General features: G+C 43.9%; 1 protein-coding gene across 13 annotated transcripts in view; it reads left to right on the top strand.

Moving 5' to 3' along the window:
• The first annotated feature begins 248 nt into the window (after window positions 1–248).
• Ep400 (E1A binding protein p400) overlaps window positions 249–21,409 on the top strand; it is a 100,916-nt gene continuing 79,755 nt past the window's right edge. For 3 of the 13 annotated variants that reach the window (XM_027415891.2, XM_027415894.2, XM_027415884.2), the window contains exons 1-3: window positions 250–414; window positions 8,704–10,073; window positions 11,577–11,687. In XM_027415891.2, the coding sequence (XP_027271692.1) occupies window positions 8,739–10,073; window positions 11,577–11,687 (1,446 nt within the window). In that variant the 5' untranslated portion in view covers window positions 250–414; window positions 8,704–8,738. Of the gene's footprint in view, window positions 415–548; window positions 850–8,703; window positions 10,074–11,576; window positions 11,688–21,409 lie in introns of those variants that run through there. The other 10 variants (XM_027415887.2, XM_027415888.2, XM_027415890.2 and 7 more) reach the window with 6 other exon arrangements.

Below are 21,409 nucleotides of genomic sequence, written 5' to 3'. Positions count from 1 at the left end.
CGGGGGGGAACCTGGTGAACCCACAGCTCTTCCCTGCTTGCGCGCAGACGCTCTCTGTACTGACCGAAACAGTCTTAACTCGCGTCGCTGAGGCCTTTCAGAGGCGACCCTGAGGTAGCCCTCAGCAATCCGGATCCGCCCCGGACCCGTTCAACGCGCCGCCTACATGTAGCCCTGCCCCTTGCCTCCGCCATCTGGAGCATTTAACTGCAGGCGACATCGCGCGGCTGTGGCCGGTGTTGCAGAATATATACCGTTAGTCCCTCGCCGCTTGCCGTAGCTCCGTCGCTGCTGCTTCCTGCGCCCGTGGACCCGGATGCGCCGAGCGGCTGCGGCGCGCTCGAGCCTCCCGGCTGTCCCGGACGCGGCTGAGCGCGGCTCGAGGTGTAGGGTGGCCGGAACGGCGACAGCGGGGTGAGAGGCCGGGCTGGTAGGCAGCTGGCGGCAGTGGCGTGCCGGGCGGGTCGCCTTCAGCGGTGCTGCCGCCCGCGTCGCGTCAGGCCCAGGCCGCGGCGGCGCTTTGTCGTGGGCGGGGCGAGGGCCGGGCGGTGCGGAGAGGGGCCGGTGGCCGCGCTTGGCGCGTGATCCGGCCTCTGGAAGGCCTTTCCCTCGTCTGCACTCCCGCGAGCCGCGTTCTCGGCAGGCTCGCGGCTGCCGGTTCCGAGCGGCCGGGAAGGCGGGGCTCTTAACGCCCGCGGTGCCGTTGGTCGGCGGTGGGTGCGCGGCTTCCTTCGCGGCGTAGACCTGGGAGCTGAGGTAGAGCGAGCGGGAAGGACGCCGGACACCGGGGAGCTCCCCGGGCCGGGGCCCGGAGGTGCACCGTCAGCTTCCGAGCCGCTGTCTCTGCAGGTCTGTCCCCAGGTCTGGCATCTGGGAGCCCCGCGACTTTGAATTGGGGGTTGCGCTCATCCCTGGCAGGGTGTTTGCGTTCTGTGTGTTCTGGGATTTTTACGTGTGACAAAAACGGTTCTTGTTTTGTTTTTAAAGACAGGATATCGTCCCGTAGCCCTTGCTGGCCTTTTAATTTGCTGTTTAGACCACGCTGGCCTTGAACTCACAAAGATCTGTGGTTCTTGTACTTTTTTTTTTTTTTTTTTTTTTTTTTTTGGTGTGTGTGACATCTGTATACTATGAATGGTCAGGAAAGGCAAACTACTTTAAAATTTCTGTTCACTTACTTAGTTTTTTTTTTTTTTTTTCCTGAGGCAAAGTCTCATGAAGTTGGAGTCAGTCTGTGTGGAACTCATTAAGGATTCCCCAGCTGGCCTGTAGTTGTTAGTAGTAGTACAGTCGCCTCAGCCACAATACTGGGGTTAGGTGTGAGTCGTTATACCTGGGTGTTTCATTTACTTGTTTTTCAGGCGAACCTTACTTTGTGTCCTAGGCTCTGGCCTGGGCTCAGGTTATCTTCATACTTCAATCTCCCTTCCTCCTTCCCTCCCCCTGTCTCTCTTTCTCCCCCCTCCCCCCTCTCCCTCCCTCTCTCCCTTTCCCTCTCCCCCTCTCCCCCTCTCTCCCTCTCTTCCTCCCCCTCCCCCTCCCCCTCTCCCTCTCCCTCCAGTTGTTTTCTGGCCACCTTATCCACACCTACAATAGTAACCTTTTCTTGGCTAGTGCTCCCCTCCAGTTGACCCTGTCACTTCTCAGCTACCTTGTATACCGAGGTGGGAGAGAAATTTTGTGTACTTCCAGTCACCATTTCCTTATTTTTCTCTGTAGCAATTTTTCTTGGGCTTTTTGTCATCTCCCCTCTCATCTGATTAGCCTCCACTGTTTCTGAAGTCTTTGTTCTGGTTGTCCATAATTTTTTTTTTTTATTTTGGTTTTTTTGAGACGGTTTCTCTGTGGTTTTGGAGGTGTCCTGGAACTAGCTCTTGTAGACCAGGCTGGTCTCACAGAGATCCTCCTGCCTCTGCCTCCCGAGTGCTGGGATTATAGGCGGGCGCCACCAACGCCCTCGGAAAACATCATTTTTAATATGTTTAATCTCTCTGAATGTAAATGGTACCGGGGATCAAATTCAGGGTCCTGCTTTTGTTAAGGAAGCACTTAACCATTGAGTTATATCCCTAACCCTTATGCTTCTGAAACATTTAGTGTTTTTAACACCCTCAGGTAGAGGTAATTAGTTTTTGGTGTCTGTCAAATGACTTATTTGGGAACGGAAAGGGTTCTTGAGCATTGGTTCTCAGGGAGTGAAGGCAGACAACATTTGTGAGCGTTTTGAAATGTGAAGGTACTTTGTGTTGGGGGGAATGGAGTAGTTTTGTGTGGCTGGACCTCAGTGATTGGGTGACACAAGGCCTTTTAGTCTAGCTGCCACTGCTCTGCTTCTGGGGCTTGATCCCATCTGGGTCCTGGCTCTCACTGAGTTGTCTTCATATAAGACAGAGACCAGCTGGGCGTTGGTGATGTACGACTTTAATCCCAGCACTCGGGAGGCAGAGACAGGCGGATCTCTGAGTTCGAGGCCAGCCTGGTCTCCAGATCCAGTGCCAGGATAGGCTCCAAAGCTACACAGAGAAACCCTGTCTCTAAAAACCAAAAAAATAAAAAAGTAAAAAAAGAGACAGAGACCAGTTAACCAATACTGGTCATACCAACTGCTAACCCCCAAAACCTACTCTGTATGGGCCAATGGCTACATAGTGAGACCATGTCTCAGAGAAAATAAAGTGAAGTTAGAGTTTAAACTGAGTTAAAATGTCTCACTGAGGACACTGTGAATTTAAATCATGTTTAGATGTGGTCTCATCCCAGTTAGTTAACAAAAACACATAACATGTTGGTGAGGTTATGGAAAAGGGAACTGTGGTATGTAGTTGAGGGGAATGTAAATTAATACTGCCAAAATGGACCCAGAATGGGAGAACCTGAAAAACTAAAAAATGGGACTACTTATGACCCAGTAGTCCCAAGCCAAGTATGTATCTAAAGGAATTTGCAGTCAGCATACAGAAGAGACACCTGCACAGCCATGTTTCTAATAGTACTGTTCATAATAACTAAGATAGAGAGTCAGCTCTGTTGCCTGTCTGGGAATGAGTTGGAAGGATTGGAAAGAATGTGATGTGTACACACACACACACACACACACACACACACACACACACACACACACACACGGAGGGAGGGGAGGGTTGGGTTCTTGGAATGAGTAGGAAAGAAAGTGTAGTTAGATATTTTCTGTCCTGTGTATCAGTTCCCATAGACACTTATTAAATAATCACTCAAAGGCTAATATTAAATGTAATTGCTTGGTCAATGGCTCAGGCATATCACGGACCAGCTCTTACACTTAAATTTATTTTTTTTAAATAATTTATTTACCTTTATTTTATGTGCATTGGTGTGAGAATGTCAGATACCGTGGAACTGGACAGTTGTGATGTAGGTGCTGGGAATTGAACTCTTAACCACTGAGCCATCTTTCCTGCCCAAATTAACCCATTTCTTTTTTCTTCTATTTTTTTTTTTGGGGGGGGGAGGTGGGTTTGAGACAGGGTTTCTCTGTAACTTTGGAGCCTGTCCTGGAACTCTCTCTGTAGACCAGGCTGACCTCGAACTCACAAAGATCTGCTTGTCTCTGCTTCCTGAGTGTTGGGATTAAAGGCATGTGCTACCACTGCCTGGCAAATAAACCCATTTCTAATACTCTGTATTTTACCAGCAAGCTTGTGGCTTGTTACCTCATATCTTGCTTCCCCAGTGGCTACATGGCGTCTTTCTGCCTTTTTTTTTCTCTGTTTGGAGTTCCCTCTTGGAAGCTATATTCTGCCTGGCCATTGGTCAAACCAGCCTTATTTATTAACCAATAAAAGCATCACATATTCACAGAATTCATAAGAACATCCCACATCAAGAATGTGATATGTGGGCTGGAGATAATGACTCAGTGGTTAAGAACATTAGCTGGTCTTCCAGAGGTCCCAAGTTCAGTTCCCAGCAACCACATGATAGCTTACAACCATCTGTAATGAGATCTGGTGCCCTCTTCTGGCCTTTGGGGATACATGCAGACAGAACACTGTATATATAATAAATAAATTAAAAAAAATATGTATATACACACACAACGGAGGATTCTGAGAATGAGTGGGAAAGATTGTATATACACATTGTACACATTGTGTGTACAATGGAGGACTCAGTTCTAAAGAGAATGAAGTCAGGTCATTCCACAGATGTCATGGAATTAGAGACATTATGTAAATCGATATAAGCCAACATACAGTACACTAATTACTTTTGTGGTTGCTGTGAGAAAATATGAGACAGAAGTAACTTGAGAAGAGAATTTTGTCTTGGTTCACAGTTTAGAAGCTATAGTTATGGTGACTGAGGGTTTGTTCTCTGGTGGTTGGAGCACATTGTTCACATCTCAGTGTATTGGGTAGCAGAAAGCTTGGGCTGTAGTTAGAAGTAGAGATACCACCTTCAAGGCCCACTCCAGCAATCTACTGCTAGCTAAATCATACTTCCTGAAGATTCTATAACAGTGCCACCAGTTGGAGATGAAATGTTCATCAAACATGAGTGTAGAGGATATTTTAATAATCAAACTAACATTCTGCCATTGTTCCCCAAGATTTAGGACATTTCATAGTGCAGGATGTATTCACTCTGACTGTACAAGCCCCATGGTCTTAACCATCCCAGTATTGTTCAAAGTTCAAAGAGTATTTTGAGACTTAAGGCAAACTCATAGCTGTGAACCCTTGTTAAAAACAAAACAAAAAATGGTTAAGTGCTTTCCCAATATACACTGAGTAAACATTGCTATTCCAAAATGGAGGAATGAGAGATAGCAAAGAAAGACCAGACTAAAGCAAGGCTGAAACCCAGCAGAGCAAATACCAAACCTGTAGCTTCATATCCAGCATCTGGGGCTCATGGTATCATGTGATTCAACAGCCTTGGTCAGCCTTATGTGTTGTATGGATTCTTTTCTTGAGCAGCTCCATTTGGTGCTTGTGATTTTCCTTGGAAGATGTTTCACATTCTAGGCATCTCCAACATTTTGGAATTGCTTTTTCAGCTTAGGCTTCACCTTCACAGCTTCATGACCCAATCATAGGTTCTTAACCCCAAACTTACCCTATGGGTTATACACATTGCTTTTTCTTCTCTGCTTTTTCCCCCTGGAACCTTGTATTAAACCTCTGTGACCCTTAACTGTTTTTCCCCCCTCTGGTTTTTCAAAACAGGGTTTCTCTGGGTAGCCTTGGCCATCCCAGAACTCATTTTGTAGACCAGGCTGGCCTGGAACCCAGAGATCCACCTGCTTCTGCCTTCCAAGTGCTTGGATTAAAGGCATGTGTCACCACTGCAACTCTTTTACCTTACTTCTGCATGCCTACGAAACTGCAGGGTCTTAGCCCAACCAGGGAAGGCTGAGCTGGGTCTGAGGAAGGATAAGTGTGCTGCTCACCCGTTCCCCAGCCTCCCAGGATTCCGGAGTCAATCAGATGCAGCAGAGAATCTAGTCAAGCAGGAACTCATTTATTGTCCCACAACAAGCATCTTTTAAAGCAATAAACCGCAGAGCGGGAAAACAGCCAGCCAATGTTTTTAAAGGTGCCTGGTCACCCTGTGCTTTACCTAGTGAACACAGCCATTCATACAGTGACCTCATCTGGTTCAATCTTGGTGACCAATCACCCCCCCCCCCCCCCCCCCCCGAGACAGGGTCTCTCTGTATAGCTTTGGAGCCTATCCTGGCACTCGCTCTGGAGATCAGCCTGTCTCTGCCTCCCGAGTGCTGTGATTAAAGGCGTGTGCCACCAACTCCTGGCCCAATCACTCTTTTTTTTTTTTTTTTCCCCAATCACCCTTTTTTATAAACATCTCAGGACTCATCCTTCTGACTTCCCCTCAGTGCCATCTTTAACTGGCTCATGTGCCCTTCACAAAACCAGCAGGTCAGCCTGGGCTACATGGTTAGACTGTCTCATAAAAGCAACAAAAAGCTGAGTCAAAATTAGAAATACATAGTTGGGTGATAGTGGCTTACTCCTTTAATTCCAGTGCTAGGGAGGCAGAGGCAGGCGGATCTCTAGGTTCATGGCCAGCCTGGTCTACAGAACAGCCAGGACAGAGAAACTTTATCTCCAAAAACAAGACAAGGCAAAACAACGACAACAAAAAAGAAAAGAAAAAAGAAACACAGGCAGTTTTGCTGTTGGTGGTCCCCTGCTGCCTGTTGGGGTATCTGTACTTCATTTTGGGAGGCACTTTATTTTTCATTTAAAAATACTTTGTGTGTATGGGTGTTTTGCCTGCATGTATTATGCCTTTGCACCACGTATATGTAGTACCTGAGGAGGCCAGAAGAGGGCGTCGATGTTTTTGGACTGGAGTGAGAGACAATTGTGCCATGTAGGTGCCATGTGCTCTGAAAGAGCAACTGGTGTTCTTAACCAGGGAGCCAACTCTCCAACCCCTTGGGAAGCACTTTTGCATGAGTGGCTTCTTTACCTTATAGTTCGTAGTATTTATTTCTATAACTTGAATATAAATAAGCTTACTGAGGTCAGACTCATTTACAAAAGCATAGTAATTTAATTCTAATAAAGTTTATAGTGCTAATTTTTAGGTGAATCTGTTCTGTGTTAATGTGTGCTACACATCAAGTTTTACAAATAGCTCAGTTTTCTCAGGCTTCCTCAGGCCTCTTTGGTTATGCCTTCCCCACTTCAAGTTCTGACCTAATCTATGGCCATTTTTGGTTTTACCTTTTCCAACTACCTCTTATAACTTAAATTAACTTTTGTTTTTGTTTTTTTTTGTTTTTGGTCTTTCGAGACAGGGTTTCTCTGTGTAGTTTTGGAGCCTATCCTGGCACTCGCTCTGGAGACCAGACTGGCCTCGAACTCACAGAGATCCGCCTGCCTCTGCCTCCCTAGTGCTGTGATTAAAGGCGTGTGCCACCAATGCCAGGCCTTAACTCATGTTTTTAATCAATGTTTTGCCACATGGCATTACCTCTCTTCCATCTAGCACCTCCTGTCTCCTTTCCATGTCTGGCTGGTGACTCCTGGGTGCCTAGATTTCTCCTCCTCTTTCTCTCCCTGGAGAGCCTGCCTATGTTGCCTGCCTGGCTGTTGGTCGTTGAGCTTTTTATTGTACCAATCACAGCAATACACCTTCACATAGTATACAAAAATGTCTCACAATACAGGGGTTCTCTGTGTAGCCCTGGCTGTCCTGGAACTCACTTTATAGACCAGACTGGTCTGAATTTAGAGATTCTCCTGCCTCTGCCTCCCAGGTGCTGGGATTTAAAGGCATGTGCTACTACTTTTTCTGTTCCCATCTCTTTTTTGAAATAGGGTCTTACTATGTAGTTACTGTATAGCCTTGAACTTGCAGCAACACTCCTGATTGAGCCTCTGGTAGGCTGGGCTTGCTAGTGTGTGCCACTATTCCAGCTTGATGATACAGTTTTGATTTGAAAGTTGTGTAAATTTTGTAAGTTTTTCAGGTTCATGGCTTCTTTATTTTTCATTTTCTGATAGAATAAGCAGTGATAGCTTTGAGATGAGGCTGTTGCTTATCTTGGTAGCAAAAATATGCCCTTAAATTAATTGAGTACTTGGTTGTGTATACATGCATGTGCTGTGCTGTGTGTATATAGATGGTCAGAGGACAACTTGGCTCTCTCCTTCTACCACATGTGACCTGAGGATTGAACTCAGATCCTGAGGTTTGGTAGCAGGTGTGCCTTTATCCTCAGTGCCATGACTTGGGCACTGTCCTGTGCTTCCTCTTGTAACCTATCTTGAGCTGAATGTCAGGTGCTATGGATTTGCACCTTTGTTTTTTCTGAGTAAGAAGATATTCTGTGTTTGCGGTCCACCATGGTAGAAAATAGGCAGACCGAGGTGTTGAACTGATGATCTGACACCTGAATTGTGCTTCCCTGTTTTGTCTTCTCTTTCCTTCTAAAGCCTGCATTCCTCCCCAAGTCTCTCCTGCTCTTTCATCACTGTCTGTAGCCAGCTCAGCTCATAGGGGACCCTTTTGTTGCCTTACATGGTTGACAGGAAGATGTCACACATTGGGATCCAAGTATAATCATCACCAGTTGAGCTCTCCTCACTAAGGTGATGACACTGTTGACTTGTGCTTGGAGGGACTGGTGGTCTCTTAATGGGAACATACTCTGCCCCCAGCTTGCTTCTTTGGGTCAGTAGTGTAACTACTCTGGGCTGTTCTTGGGAGGCAGATGTAGCTGTTTGGCATATAAGGCCTGGCTAAACTAGTGAATCCCAAGAGCCACTTTGAGCCACTTGTAGAGGAGGGTTTTGGCACGGTGGCAGATATCACAGGATCATTTACAAAGTAGTCACTGTCCCTTTGGGCTAAATCTGCTGTGTAGTGCCATAGTTCTTAGTTCTTCCTTAATGTTCTACTTAAGTTCTGCCTTAGTTTTACTTTTATATGATGGCAGGGCTTGGGGGACCCTTCTTCCCTTGGTCTTCTTTCCTTTAGAATCTTGGGTGGAGGAAAAGAGATGGGGAAGGGAGTTATGTAAGTGGTCATCTGTTCTTTTATAAAAAGTAATAAGAGCTCTTGTTTGAAACAGACCAGTGGGAACCTATCAAGTATCATTTCAGTGCTACTAAGTGGTAATTATATTACGTGGTAATCCAATGATTGTATTTGCCTTCCAATGTCTTGATTTTAATTTTGATTTTCTAGGGGAATATTACATTGGATAGAAAAGGGAGGTGATAATGCACCATGGCAGTGGTCCTCAGAATGTCCAGCATCAGCTGCAGAGGTCTAGGTCCTTCACTGGGAGTGAAGAGGAGCAGCCAGCTCATCCCAACTTACCCCCATCACCTGCAGCGCCTTTTGCTCCATCAGCCAGCCCATCTGCACCCCAGTCCCCTGGGTACCAGATTCAGCAGCTAATGAGCAGAAGTCCTGTGGCTGGACAAAATGTGAACATCACACTACAGAATGTTGGCCCTGTTGTAGGAGGAAACCAGCAGATCACACTGGCCCCTCTGCCACTGCCCAACCCCACCTCTCCAGGTTTTCAGTTTGGTGCACAGCAGAGGCGCTTTGAGCATGGCTCTCCATCGTATATTCAAGTTACTTCTCCTCTGTCGCAGCAGGTCCAGACTCAAAGCCCTACACAGCCTAGTCCTGGGCCAGGGCAGGCCCTGCAGAATGTTCGTGCAGGTGCCCCAGGTCCTGGGCTGGGCATCTGCAGCAGCAGCCCCACTGGAGGCTTTGTGGATGCCAGTGTGCTTGTGAGGCAGATCAGCTTGAGCCCCTCAAGTGGTGGTCACTTTGTATTTCAGGAGGCACCAGGCCTGACCCAGATGGCCCAGGGAGCTCAGGTTCAACTCCAGCATTCAGGAGCTCCCATCACTGTCCGAGAACGGAGACTCTCCCAACCTCATGCACAGTCGGGAGGCACCATCCATCATCTAGGGCCTCAGAGTCCTGCAGCTGCAGGAGGCACCGGATTGCAACCTCTGGCCAGCCCAAACCACATCACCACAGCCAGCCTGCCACCCCAGATCAGCAGCATTATTCAGGGCCAGTTGATACAGCAACAGCAGCAGGTGCTTCAGGGACAGCCACTGAACAGATCTCTGGGGTTTGAGAGGACACCAGGTGTGCTGCTCCCTGGTGTTGGGGGGCCTTCAGCATTTGGGATGACATCCCCACCACCACCCACCAGCCCGTCCAGAACCACCATGCCTCCAGGCCTTTCCAGTGTGCCTCTCACATCTATGGGAAGCTCAGGAATGAAGAAGGCTCCCAAGAAATTAGAGGAGATCCCTCCAGCCTCCCAGGAGATGGCACAGATGAGGAAGCAGTGCCTGGACTACCACTACAAGGAGATGGAGGCACTTAAGGAAGTCTTCAAGGAGTACCTGATTGAACTGTTCTTCTTGCAACATCTTCAGGGGAACATGATGGATTTCTTGGCTTTTAAAAAGAAGCACTATGCCCCTTTACAAGCATATCTTAGGCAGAATGATTTGGATATTGAAGAGGAGGAGGAGGAGGAAGAGGAGGAGGAAGAGAAATCTGAAGTTATCAACGATGAGGTAAGAAACAGCAGTTCAGTACTCTAGAAAGGCTATATAAAGCAAAATAGATGGTGTGCAACAGTAGACTGAAAATGTGTGAGCTCGGGGTATTTTAGGGTTTGAATGTCATAGGATCAAAATAGGAATAGAGTGTGTAATTTCCTTCTTCCTTCATGTAGAGGAAGAGCTGTTCAGTGTAGCTGTCTGGGGAGAAAGATGAAGGACTGTTTGTGACTGATGCCTTCTCAGAGCTAGGTGTTGTCACTGAGAACCAGAACCCATCCTGGGCAGAGGGCTCAGCTAATGCTGTGTAGGTTTCTCACTTCTGTGTATGTGGTCTTTGGCCAACATGACATTGTTGCCTGTTCTTTGGCAACCCCCAGGAAAAGTTCTCCCAATACAGTGAAGCTTAGCTCTTTCCCCCTGGCTTCCTGATTTCACTATATGTTTGTGTAGGTCTATCCATAAAACAAAGTTTTTAAACAAGGAATTCAAGTCACTTGGTGTATTTTTACGTGGGATGTTCACAATTAAAGTATAGTGTCAAACAACTATAAGAAATCTCTAACTTTTTAAGGTTTTAGATGTAGTGTTAGATGTGAGATCATATTTTAAGCTCACACTTTGCAAATACCTATGGGGTGACACTTGAGACAGAAGCTTTTGTAGACTTCTTTTTTTTGGGGGGGGATTCTAGAATGCTGCACAGTAAGTACCCCTAACAGCATAGCAGTTCTGCAGTTCTCTGAGGTATACTGGGTTCTTAGTGGCCTGTACTGTGATGCACTGTCTTTTGTGCCTTTGTCTTGTGTAGTGTTTATTATGTTGGTGGAGCTTATTTTGTTCTATGATAGAGCTAAAATAATTTAAACTGCTGTTAGCCCTTTGGCAATGAAACCTGCTTTTGGTGAGCAAAAGTTTGCCTTTGCTCCAGAGTCCCCACTAGCATCTGTGGATGTATCTGTGTGGCTTGGCCATCTGTGTCTTCTTCAACACTGGACCTAGCTAGGCTGGACCATCTTTGTTATTCAGAAAGGTCTCAATGACTTTGAGGACTACCACTAGTGCCCTGAGTTCTCTTTGTGTCTGTAACCAATGTTGTCTGTAAGCTGAGCCTCCTTATCTGTACTTTTAAAGAAACATACATCCTCTCACAGCTTCTACTAAAAACAGTTTTGCTGTGTGAACCGTGTGGCAGGCAACAGAACATTATAGCTGTGCAGATCTTTCAAGAAACCAGCTGTGGGACGCTGATTCCTGAGTGTCTGCCACTCTCATTTTACAGTTGGACATTGCAGAATCTAAAATGTTGCCTGTGATCTAGTCTGGAGTTCTGAAGATTGGCATCATTAGATTGTTATGCTATGAACCTGTCAGTTCAGTGTCCCTTTATAGGTTTCGATGCAAAAATCATTCTGTTTTTAAGCACCTAAATTAGTGAGCTGTCAGCAATGAAATTCTAATAATTTTGAGCAGTCTTAAAAATTATGTTACCTTTTTTTCTCAAAATATTTCTCTCAGGTAAAGGTTGTGACAGGCAAGGATGGGCAGACTGGGACTCCCGTTGCTATAGCAACCCAGCTTCCGCCAAATGTTTCTGCTGCTTTTTCATCCCAGCAGCAACTGTTTCAGGTACTTTTTGATGGTTCTAAATTGTAGTCTCATCCCAAACGTTTCTTTCATCCAGATATTTTAACCTTCAATTTACTATTTGCTCTTCGGCATTTTTTTTTCCAGAGCCCATTTCTTATTTTGAACAGTAAAAGCCTTTCTGCATACACAGTTCTGAAATTCAGTTGCATGAATGAATGACAACACGGACCTTACTGCATTGTTTTCTGTGACTTGCAATGTGGTGGTAGCTTGTAGTGTGCATGTCCTCTAATATTCAAAGTCCTGTTATTGTATGCTTAGGGTTCCTTGTGTGCTGTGTTTAATGTTTGTTCTTTCTTGTGTCTTTTATCTGTATTTTGAAAACAGTGCAAAACAGAACAAGTGGAAAGACATAGTAGGTATTTTCCTTAGCTGGAAGAAATGTTGGTGTGAATCACCTATAGGTAGGTCATTAGGACTAAGATTTCTTAGTAGAGGAGAGCAGAATGCATTTGAGACCCTGAGATTCATACACATGCTAAATTCAAGGAGCTTTGGAGAGAGTGTGCTGGTTTTTGAAAGCAGTTTTGTCCTTGGTGATATTTTTGTTTTTAATTTTAATATAATTTCAAACATGAAAGTTGCTATAGTCATACAGGAAGCCCCTGTGCCTTTTCTGATCCACTTCTGTTTGCTCATTTGCATTTCATTCTATGATTATACAGTACCATATTGTATCATGACCCTTATCCCTAAAAGCTACAACTAGTAGAAAAGGGCAGGCCCTCCAAGTCAGGAAATGCCAGAATAACCTGGTGCTGCTTTATGAGTGGCAATTGAGATTCAGATTCCATCTCTGGTCTTACAGAGGCCCCTTGCAGTTTGTTTCCCCTAGCCCTGGGCTTCATCCAGGATATCCATATTCCTTACTTGTAATGCCTCTCTGGCTTTCTTTAATCTAGGCTGGTTTGTTGGTCTTTTGTGATGTTTCTGAAGCATACAGACCAGTTATTTTGTAGAGTGTTCTGGTGTATGGGTTGGTGTAACATACGCTAGGATCATATTCAAGTCATATAGATTTTAGAGGAATGTCACAGAAATGACAAGTGTGTCCATCTCAAGTGTCTTGTGTCACCAGGCCACGGTGTTGCCTAGTCCCAACTGGTGATGTTAAGTTGAAGTATCTGAGGTGGTGTCCACCAGGCCTGTTCAGTGGACATTAATTTTCCTTCTGTAAATAAGGATATAAGTTTTATAAAAGTCCTCAAACTCTCTATTTCAAAAATCTATTGATGAATCACTCTAAATCGGTTACTATTATAAAGATTCACAGTGGATTCCCTCCCTGTCTCTCCCATTTCTTCCTTTCCCTTATTTTTATTTATTTTTAATCTTTTTTTTTTTTTTTTGGTTTTTCGAGACAGGGTTTCTTTGTGTGACAGCCCTGACTGTCTGGGAACTCACTCTGTAGACCTCAGACTCAGAGGTCTTTCTGCCTCTGCCTCCTGAGTGCTGGAATTAAAAGCATGCACCACCATGTCTGACCTTAATCCTCTCGATTTATTATTTATTTGTTTGTTTATGCCTTTCTCTTCTTATCTTTCTTTTTGAGGCGGAGTTTTACTCTACCCCAGACTAACTTGGAATTTGTTCTGTAGCTCAGGCCAACCTCAAACTTACAGCAGTTCTACCTTTCTCCCAAGTGCTGATAGGATTATAGTTATGAATCAGTAAGACTTGCTTCTTCTTCTTCTTCTTTTTTTTTTTTTTTTTTGATCATAAAGACAGGATCTTAAGTAACCTAGGCTGGTCTCAGACTCATTATATAGCCTAAGAAGACCTTGAACTCTCTGGTCCTCCCTTTTTGTCCCACAACAGCTCCGAAGTGGAGCTTGCTTCCTTCCTTTCTTCCTTCCTTCCTTCCTTCCTTCCTTTATTGGTTTTTTGAGGCAGGGTTTCTCTGTGTAGCTTGGCTGTCCTGGAATTCGCTCTGTAGACTCGGCTGGCCTTGAACTCACAGAGATTTACCTGCCTCTTCCTCCAGAGTGCTGAGATTAAAGGCATGCACCATCACTGCTGGGCTTCGAGGTGGGGTTTCTGTTTCCTATATTACTTCTGCATTTATTAGCTTTATACAAGAGGATGAACTTTTTTTTCTGTGTGGTTTTGTATTCTCAGTAGTAATGTGAGATTTGTGTTCCCCACTCCCCTCTTCATCATAGTCTAAGCTATAGTCCTTTTTCCAGGTAGTGATAGGTATGAGACAGTTTTCAGCCTGATAATCTTGAGTATCTTTTCTGTGTTTGTTGGCAGATCTTTTGGTGAAGTGTTGATCTTGCTCATTTATTTTTTTCATTTAGTTGTTGGTTTGTTGTTGAATTTAGAAGGTTTTTTCTTTTTTTCTTTTTTTTCATGATACCGACACCAATTTGGTACTGTGCTAGTTGCAATTTTTTTCTTCTTGACTATCATTTACAGAGCAAGTATTTAAAAATTTTGATGAAGTATAGCTTTTTTTTTAATGGATTGTGCTTGTAGTTGATCTCAGCCAAAGGCTGAGAAGTGATGTACTGATGTGATTCCTAAGAATTCTGTACAAGTCACAGAGATCTGTGTTTCTGCCTGGAAGTTCAATAATTTGACATTTAGGCCTGTGATCCATTTCAGTGAAGTTCTATGTGGTGTGACAGATGTTTGTGGGTGTTAGTTTATTATATATGGGTGTTTGATTGTACTAGTGCCAGAGCGGTCTCTCCCCCTTCTTTTCCCCCCTTCCCCCTTCTCTGTATAGGGGTGTGTGTGTGTGTGTGTGTGTGTGTGTGTGTGTGTGTGTGTGTGTTTCTGTTCAGGCATGTGCATGTCTTGTTACTTGCAAGGGTTCTTTCCTTCCACCATAATCTTGAAGTTGAGTTTAAGTGATCAGTATTGGTTATCAGGCTTTACCCACTGAGCCATCTCACTGGCCCAGGTACCATACATTCTCACCTTGGTTCTATTTTCTTTGTTGTTTTGTTTTGGTCCTTCTATTTCTGTTTCCTGTAGGTTTCAGAATAGACTTGATATTTTTTCTTGAGTTTGACAGGGATTGCATTCCATCTGTTAAAAACAGGGGAGAACTGGTAGCCCTACTGTACTGTCTGTCCTTCAGTTCTTGAATATGACTCTTCTCCATACATTAGGTCTTTGGTTTCCTTGATTGGTGCTTTGTAATTTTCAGCATGCTAATGTGTTCTAACTTGTTAGATTTATGTTTAAGCGTATCATTTTTTGTTATAAGTAATATTTAAAAACAGTTCCTAGATGTTGATTGCAAACACATAGAAATACATTTGGCTTTTTTTTCCCCTCGAGACAGGGTTTCTCTGTATTGCTTTGGAGGTTGTCCTGGAACTCGCTCTGTAGACCAGGCTGGCCTCGAACTCACAGAGATCCGCCTGCCTCTGCCTCCCAAGTGCTGGAATTAAAGGCATGCAACCACCAACGCCTGGCACATTTGGTTATTTTAACCTATATTCTGCATCCTTGCTAAACTCATTAATTCATTTTTGGAGTTTTGTTATAGATGTCATGGGATTTTTCTGCATAGAGAATCATTTCTATAAATAGAAAGTCTTACTATTTGTAAGTCTTTCTAATTACTTTTTAGATTTATTCTTATGTGTTTTACCTGCATGTATGTGTGTGTACCATGCATAAGCAGTGTTCAGGGAGGTCAGAAGAGGGCATCAGATCTCTTGGAACTGGAGTTTACGTGGTTATGAGCTACCATGTAGGTGCTGGGAATTGAATACTAGTCCTTCAGAAGAGCAGTCAGTGCTCTTAGCTGCTGCATTATCTCTCTAGCCTGGAGTCTTAACCTTTTCTTTATCCTTTGCTCTGCTATGCTGAACAGGTCAAGACTTCAGTGTGATAGTATCTTATAGGAGTGGAAATCCAGACAATGTTCTTAGGACCTTTCTCTGCAGGATTAGGGTGGGAGCCATCAGTTTGTAGATGTCTTTTTTTCAGGCTGGGGGAAATTCCCTTCATCAGTGCATACTGATTTTTTTCAAGTAATGCTTCTGTGTCTAATAATGTGATTTGTGATTTCTCTTGAGTCTAAATATGGCGTTTTATCTTAAATTGTGGAATACTTTTTGCAGGAAGCACATCACTGTCAGTCTGAAGAGTTTGCTGAGTTTTAACAGGCTCTCACTCTGGTATAACCCACATGTTGGTCACTGTGTCCATTTTTCTCACCCTGAAGTTTCTTTTTTTTTTTTTTTTTTGCCAGACAACTACCCAGCCCCTTTCTAAAGCTCTCATTTGTTTTGATTCTCAGTATATTTGTAATTGACTGCCCGAGGCCTCTTTAAGCTGGCTCTTCTGTACTTTTGATATGTCCATACCTCTTCATGGCACAGAATGTTTAAGATTCATCTGTTGTGCTGTGTGTGCTGGTTCATTTGTGTAATTCCAGCGCTTAGGAATCAAGAGGCAGGGAAATTGTTTCAAATTTGAGGCTACCTTAGTCTACACAGCTAGTTCTAGGCCAGGCAGAGTTACCTAGTGAGAACCTGCACCATAGATAGATGGATAGATAGAGTGCATCTTCTTTGTTCCTTGATCCAGCCTTGAGATCAACCATTTTTCCAAAGAGCATGATTCATTTTTGTGGGGAGCAGTAACCTGATTCTACTATTAGTGAATTCATTATAATGAGCTTAGAGATAAGAAATCTTTTTTTAAAGGTTTTAATTGTATTGCTTTTTATTTATGTCTGTGTGTGCGTATGCCATGTGTGTTGCATTGGTACAGAGGCTGTCTGATCCTTTGGAACTAGAGTTATAACCACCTGGTGTGGGAACTGGGAATTGAACTTGGATCCTCTAGAAGAGCAACAAGCAAGTTCTCTTAAGTGCTGAGCCATCTCTCCAGGCACTGAAGATGAATCTTTTTTTTTTTTTTTTGTTTTTTTTTTTTTTTTGTTTTTGAGACAGGGTTTCTCTCTGTCGCTTTGGAGCCTATCCTGGCACTCGCTCTGGAGACCAGGCTGGCCTTGAACTCACAGAGATCCGTCTGCTACCTCCTGTGTGCTGTGATAAAAGGCGTGTGCCACCAACGCCTGGCCGTGAAGATGAATCTTAAACTAGAAAGTTTCAAACAATTCAGTCAGGTGTAGTGGCATATGTCTTTAATCTCAGCACTTGAGAGGCAGGCAGGCAGATCTCTGTGAGTTTGAGTCCAGTATGGACTACATATTGAGTTCCAGAACAGTCAGAGCTACATAAGTGAGACTCTGTCTTGAAACACACAAACAACAGCAGCAAAACAAAAAGAAAATTTATGGGTGGAATTCTTGTCTGTATTAGCAGAAATGCAATGTATTAGTTCATTTGTATGTCATACAGAGGCCTGTCTGTGTAAGAACAATGGGTCTGTGGAAGGTACAGGGTACCTACAAATATATAAAAAGATGTCTAATGTGTTTAGTGCAGATTAAGCCATTCAGATTCACAATTAAACATACTTGATGACCCAAGACGAAATTGGTGGCATGCATAAGTGTGTGTGTGTGTGTGTGTGTGTGTGTGTGTGTGTGTGTGTGTGTGTGATTCTCACCTTCTTTTGGAGTAGTGTGCTTGATCTAGGTAGGCATAAGGAAACATTTTGTTTCAGATGGAAAAGGTGGGTGATGATCACATCCCAGACTCATCAGTGTATGCCTGAGGATTTTTTTTAATTTTGGTGTACCAGAACATAGGTATAGTGATGTTCTTGAGTAGCATTGTGTGTAACTGCCCTGACTGGAAAGAACCAAAGATTCTTTAGCAGCAGTATGGGCAATGGTGTGTGTATCCATCCAGAGGAATATAACCAGAGTGCTCTGTGGGTAAGTGAGGGTTGTGCCACAAATATAAAACTCAGCAGAAAGCAGAACTCTGGAGATAGACTAGAGAAAAGTGTGTCTTCAAAAATGAGGATCTTGGTAAGGAAGGAGGAGGTATCCAGAATTTCCATAAATGTGTGGTCATTGCTTGATTATTGGTCTTTTTTTATTTTTTAGACAGGATTTTACCATGTAGTCCTGACTAGCCTGGAATTTTTTATGTAGATCAGGTTGGTTTCAAACTTCCTCTGCCTCCTGAGTGCTGGGATTAAAGGTTTGAATACCATGCCAGCCTGGCCCTTTAAAAATATTTGTTTGTTTGTTTAGTGTGTGTGTGTGTGTGTGTGTGTGAGAGAGAGAGAGAGAGAGAGAGAGAGAGAGAGAGAGAGAGAGAGAGAGAGAGAGAGAACTTTTGAGATTCACTTTTTTTTTTTTTGAGACTGTGTAGTCCTGTTTAGTCTGAAACTTGTTATATAGACTGGCTGGCTTGGAGCTCTGCTTCTGCCTCCCAAGTGCTGGGATTAAAGGCGTTCAGGTTTGGGCTTTTGTTCCCCACTAGGGAAGTACTCTTAGGGGCGTAGAATTTGTGAGTCAGAAGAGGTTAGCTTATAGGGCCTGATGTATGTTACATCATATTTACCCAAGAATATTGATGGATATATCTGAATATCCCAGCCTTCCTGTTCTCATATATACTGTCCTGACAGCTACACTCAGCTATTGGCGGAGTTTCTATCCCACCAGGTCCCGAAGCCCATTAGTCCCAAATAAATACTCAGAGGCTTGTATTAATTATTAACTGTTTGGACTATGACTTAGGCTATTTATCGGGTAACTCTCTCTTAAATATTAACCTATTTCTATTAAACTGTGTATTGCCACGAGGCTGTGGCTTACCTGTAATGTTCCATTGTGTTACTCCTTTGGCGGCTACATGGTGTCTCCATCTGCTGACTGCTTCCCTAACTTTCCCAGTCCCAGAAGTCAAGTATGGTAGCCCTGCCTATACTTCCTGCCTGGCTACTGGCAATCAGCATTTATTCATCAACCAGTAAGAGAAACAAATATTCACAGCACAAAGAAGGACATCCCATCACTAAGCATTCTAAAAAGAATTTCAGGATGGATTTTGTTGTTTGCAGCTAATGTTTGTGCTAGTCAGAATACAGATCTAGAGCTTTCTGTGGCCCAGCTGTTTCCCAGAGCTGCTGAGGAAGGTCTTCCTGCACATCTGGGGGTGGGGAGGTGTTTGCTTGTTTTGAGATGGGATTTCTCTTTAGCTTTGGAGCCTTTCCTGGAATTTGCTTTGTAGACCAGGCTGTCCTGGAACTCAGAAAAATCAGCCTGTCTCTGCCTCCCAAGTGCTGGGATTAAAGGCGTATGCTGCCACCACCTGACTATGGGCAAGATTTATTTATTTATTTATTTATTTATTTATTATGTATACAGTATTCTGTCTGCCTGCAGTCCAGAAGAGGGTTCTTAGATCTCATTATAGATGGTTGTGAGCCACCATGTGGTTGCTGGGAATTGAACTCAGGACCTCTGGAAGAGCAGCCAGTTCTCTTAACCTCTGAGCCATCTCTCCAGCCCCTTCCTGTACTCTGATGTAACCAACCTTGCAGTTTTAGGGACCCTAACCCATCCATTGTTTTCTATATTGTGAATGTGTTCATGTTTTCATGTGCATAGTTGAAAGTTTATAAGCATGAAATGGGATCTTAACCTGTTTTATTATTATACATACTTTTTAAGAAATGAATTTTATTTTATTGCCTTTTTTTGGGGGGTGTGGGGAGACACAGGTCTCACTATATAAAACCTCCCTGGCCCCAAACTTGTAGACTACCTCTCAAGTGCTGGGATTTTTAAAGGTGTGTGCCACCAAATCTGGCTTTTTATGCCCCCCCCCCCCAGGGTTTCTCTGTGTAGCTTTGGAGCCTGTCCTGGCACTCGCTCTGGAGACCAGGCTGGCCTCGAACTCACAGAGATTCTCCTGCCTCTGCCTCCCGAGTGCTGGGATTAAAGGCGTGCGCCACAAACGCCCGGCTGTTTTTGTTTTTCTTAAGATTTTTATTTTGTATACATGAGTGTGTCACCTGCATGTATGTATGTGTATCACATTCATACTGGTGTCTGTGAGACCAGAAGAGAGCATTGGAATCACTGGAACCAGAGTTACAGAAGCTTGCTAGCCACCATGTGGGTGCTTGGAACAAAACTCTGGTCCTCTACAAGAGCAAAAAATGCTTTTAACCATGGAGTCATCCCTTTAGTTCCACTGTACATACTTTTGAAAAGAAGGTTCAGGTACGTTTTGTATTGTCTATACCAAGTCCTGGTGTCTGAAGACTTTGAATTAAGAGATGAAAGGTTAGTGAGTCTCTTCCTCTAACGGAAGGTCTCTTTCTTCTCCCTTGACCCCATTCTACCTTTAATGACAGTGTCAGTCTTAGAACCTGTGGTCTAGCCATTTAGCCATTTCATTACTTACTTAAAATTGAGGAGAATTTTCACTTTCAAGCTGCAGGTTCCTGATGAAGTAAGTCTTCCTCCAGGAGGAGGTGAGTGTATTCTTGTATAGACAGCAGTCATTTTGAGTTAGTTCTCTGTAAGCTACTTTGTTTGTTTATTTTAAAGATTTATTTATTGTGTATGCACTGTTCTGTCTGAATGTATGTGTGAAGGCCAGAAGAGGGCACCAGATCTCATTACAGATGGTTGTGAGCCACCATATGGTTGCTGGGAATTGAACTCAGGACCTCTGGAAGAGCAGCTAGTGCTCTTACCCACTGAGCCAATTCTCCAGCCCTGTTTGTTTGTTTATTTTGTATGTGTATGCAAGCACATACACATACGTATATGTGTACAGTACATGGATATGTATGTAGGTCAGAGAATGACCTAGGGAACTTGATTTCTCTCCTTCTTGCATGTATTTATTAGGGATCCAACTCAGGTTATCAGGCATGGTGGGAAGCATCTTTACCTGCTGAGCCATCTTACTGTTCCCTAGGTAACAGGGTTTCCAGCTGGTCTATAAACTGAGTTCCAGGACAGTCATGGCTACACAGAGAAACCCTGTCTAGAAAAACAGCAACAACAGAAAAACAAAAAACAAGACAAGGTTTCTTTATGCAGTCCAGGCTGGCCTTGTATTTGCAGTCCCCCTGCTTTGGTCTCCTGAGTGTTAGGAATGTGACCTACCATGCTTGGCTACTGTGTTGCAGCTGCAGTTTTGCTCTCCCTTAAGGCAGATGGCACTTAACTTTTTAGTTTCTTATGTTGATCCCTGTATGCTGCCTGGGTGTCTTTCTGCATATAGTTGATGGTCAGCCAGACTCCTAATGCCTGCCAGTCAGACCTAGGTAGGGGAGACAGGGCCTCCTCTTTCCAGCAGTCTCTGCTTTCCCTGTCCTCCTTCCACAGAGTGTAGTTTGGAGACTGCCCTCATGCCACCTGCCAACTTTGGGAAACTTGCTAGGGTCCTTTCCCTTCTGTATCACCTGCTACCTCTTCTTTGTTCTGATGTTCCACCTAGAGCTTATGGTTATTTGGAGTATGTTTCATCTAATACATAGTACTTTGTCACTCCTGGATGTAAGCCACTTATCTTTTCACTAAAGAGTAACTGTCTTGGATATATAAATAATACCCATTTATTTCAGAGTATTTGGAAAACTGAGAAAAGTGCACATACATGAATTAAAAGTTATCTATAATCTCATTCACAGAGAAGCCACTATTAACATGATCTGATGTTTTGCAGACCATTCCTTTATTTCCTCCCTCTCTGTCTTAGTTAGGGTTTCTATTGCTGCCATGAAACACTATGACCAAAAAGCAAGTTGGAGAGAAAGGGGTTTATTTGTCTTACACGTCCATATTGTAG

Source organism: Cricetulus griseus, chromosome 4, assembly GCF_003668045.3.
Source record: "Cricetulus griseus strain 17A/GY chromosome 4, alternate assembly CriGri-PICRH-1.0, whole genome shotgun sequence".
Lineage (NCBI taxonomy): Eukaryota > Metazoa > Chordata > Mammalia > Rodentia > Cricetidae > Cricetulus > Cricetulus griseus.
This window is presented reverse-complemented; position numbering and strand designations above follow the sequence as displayed.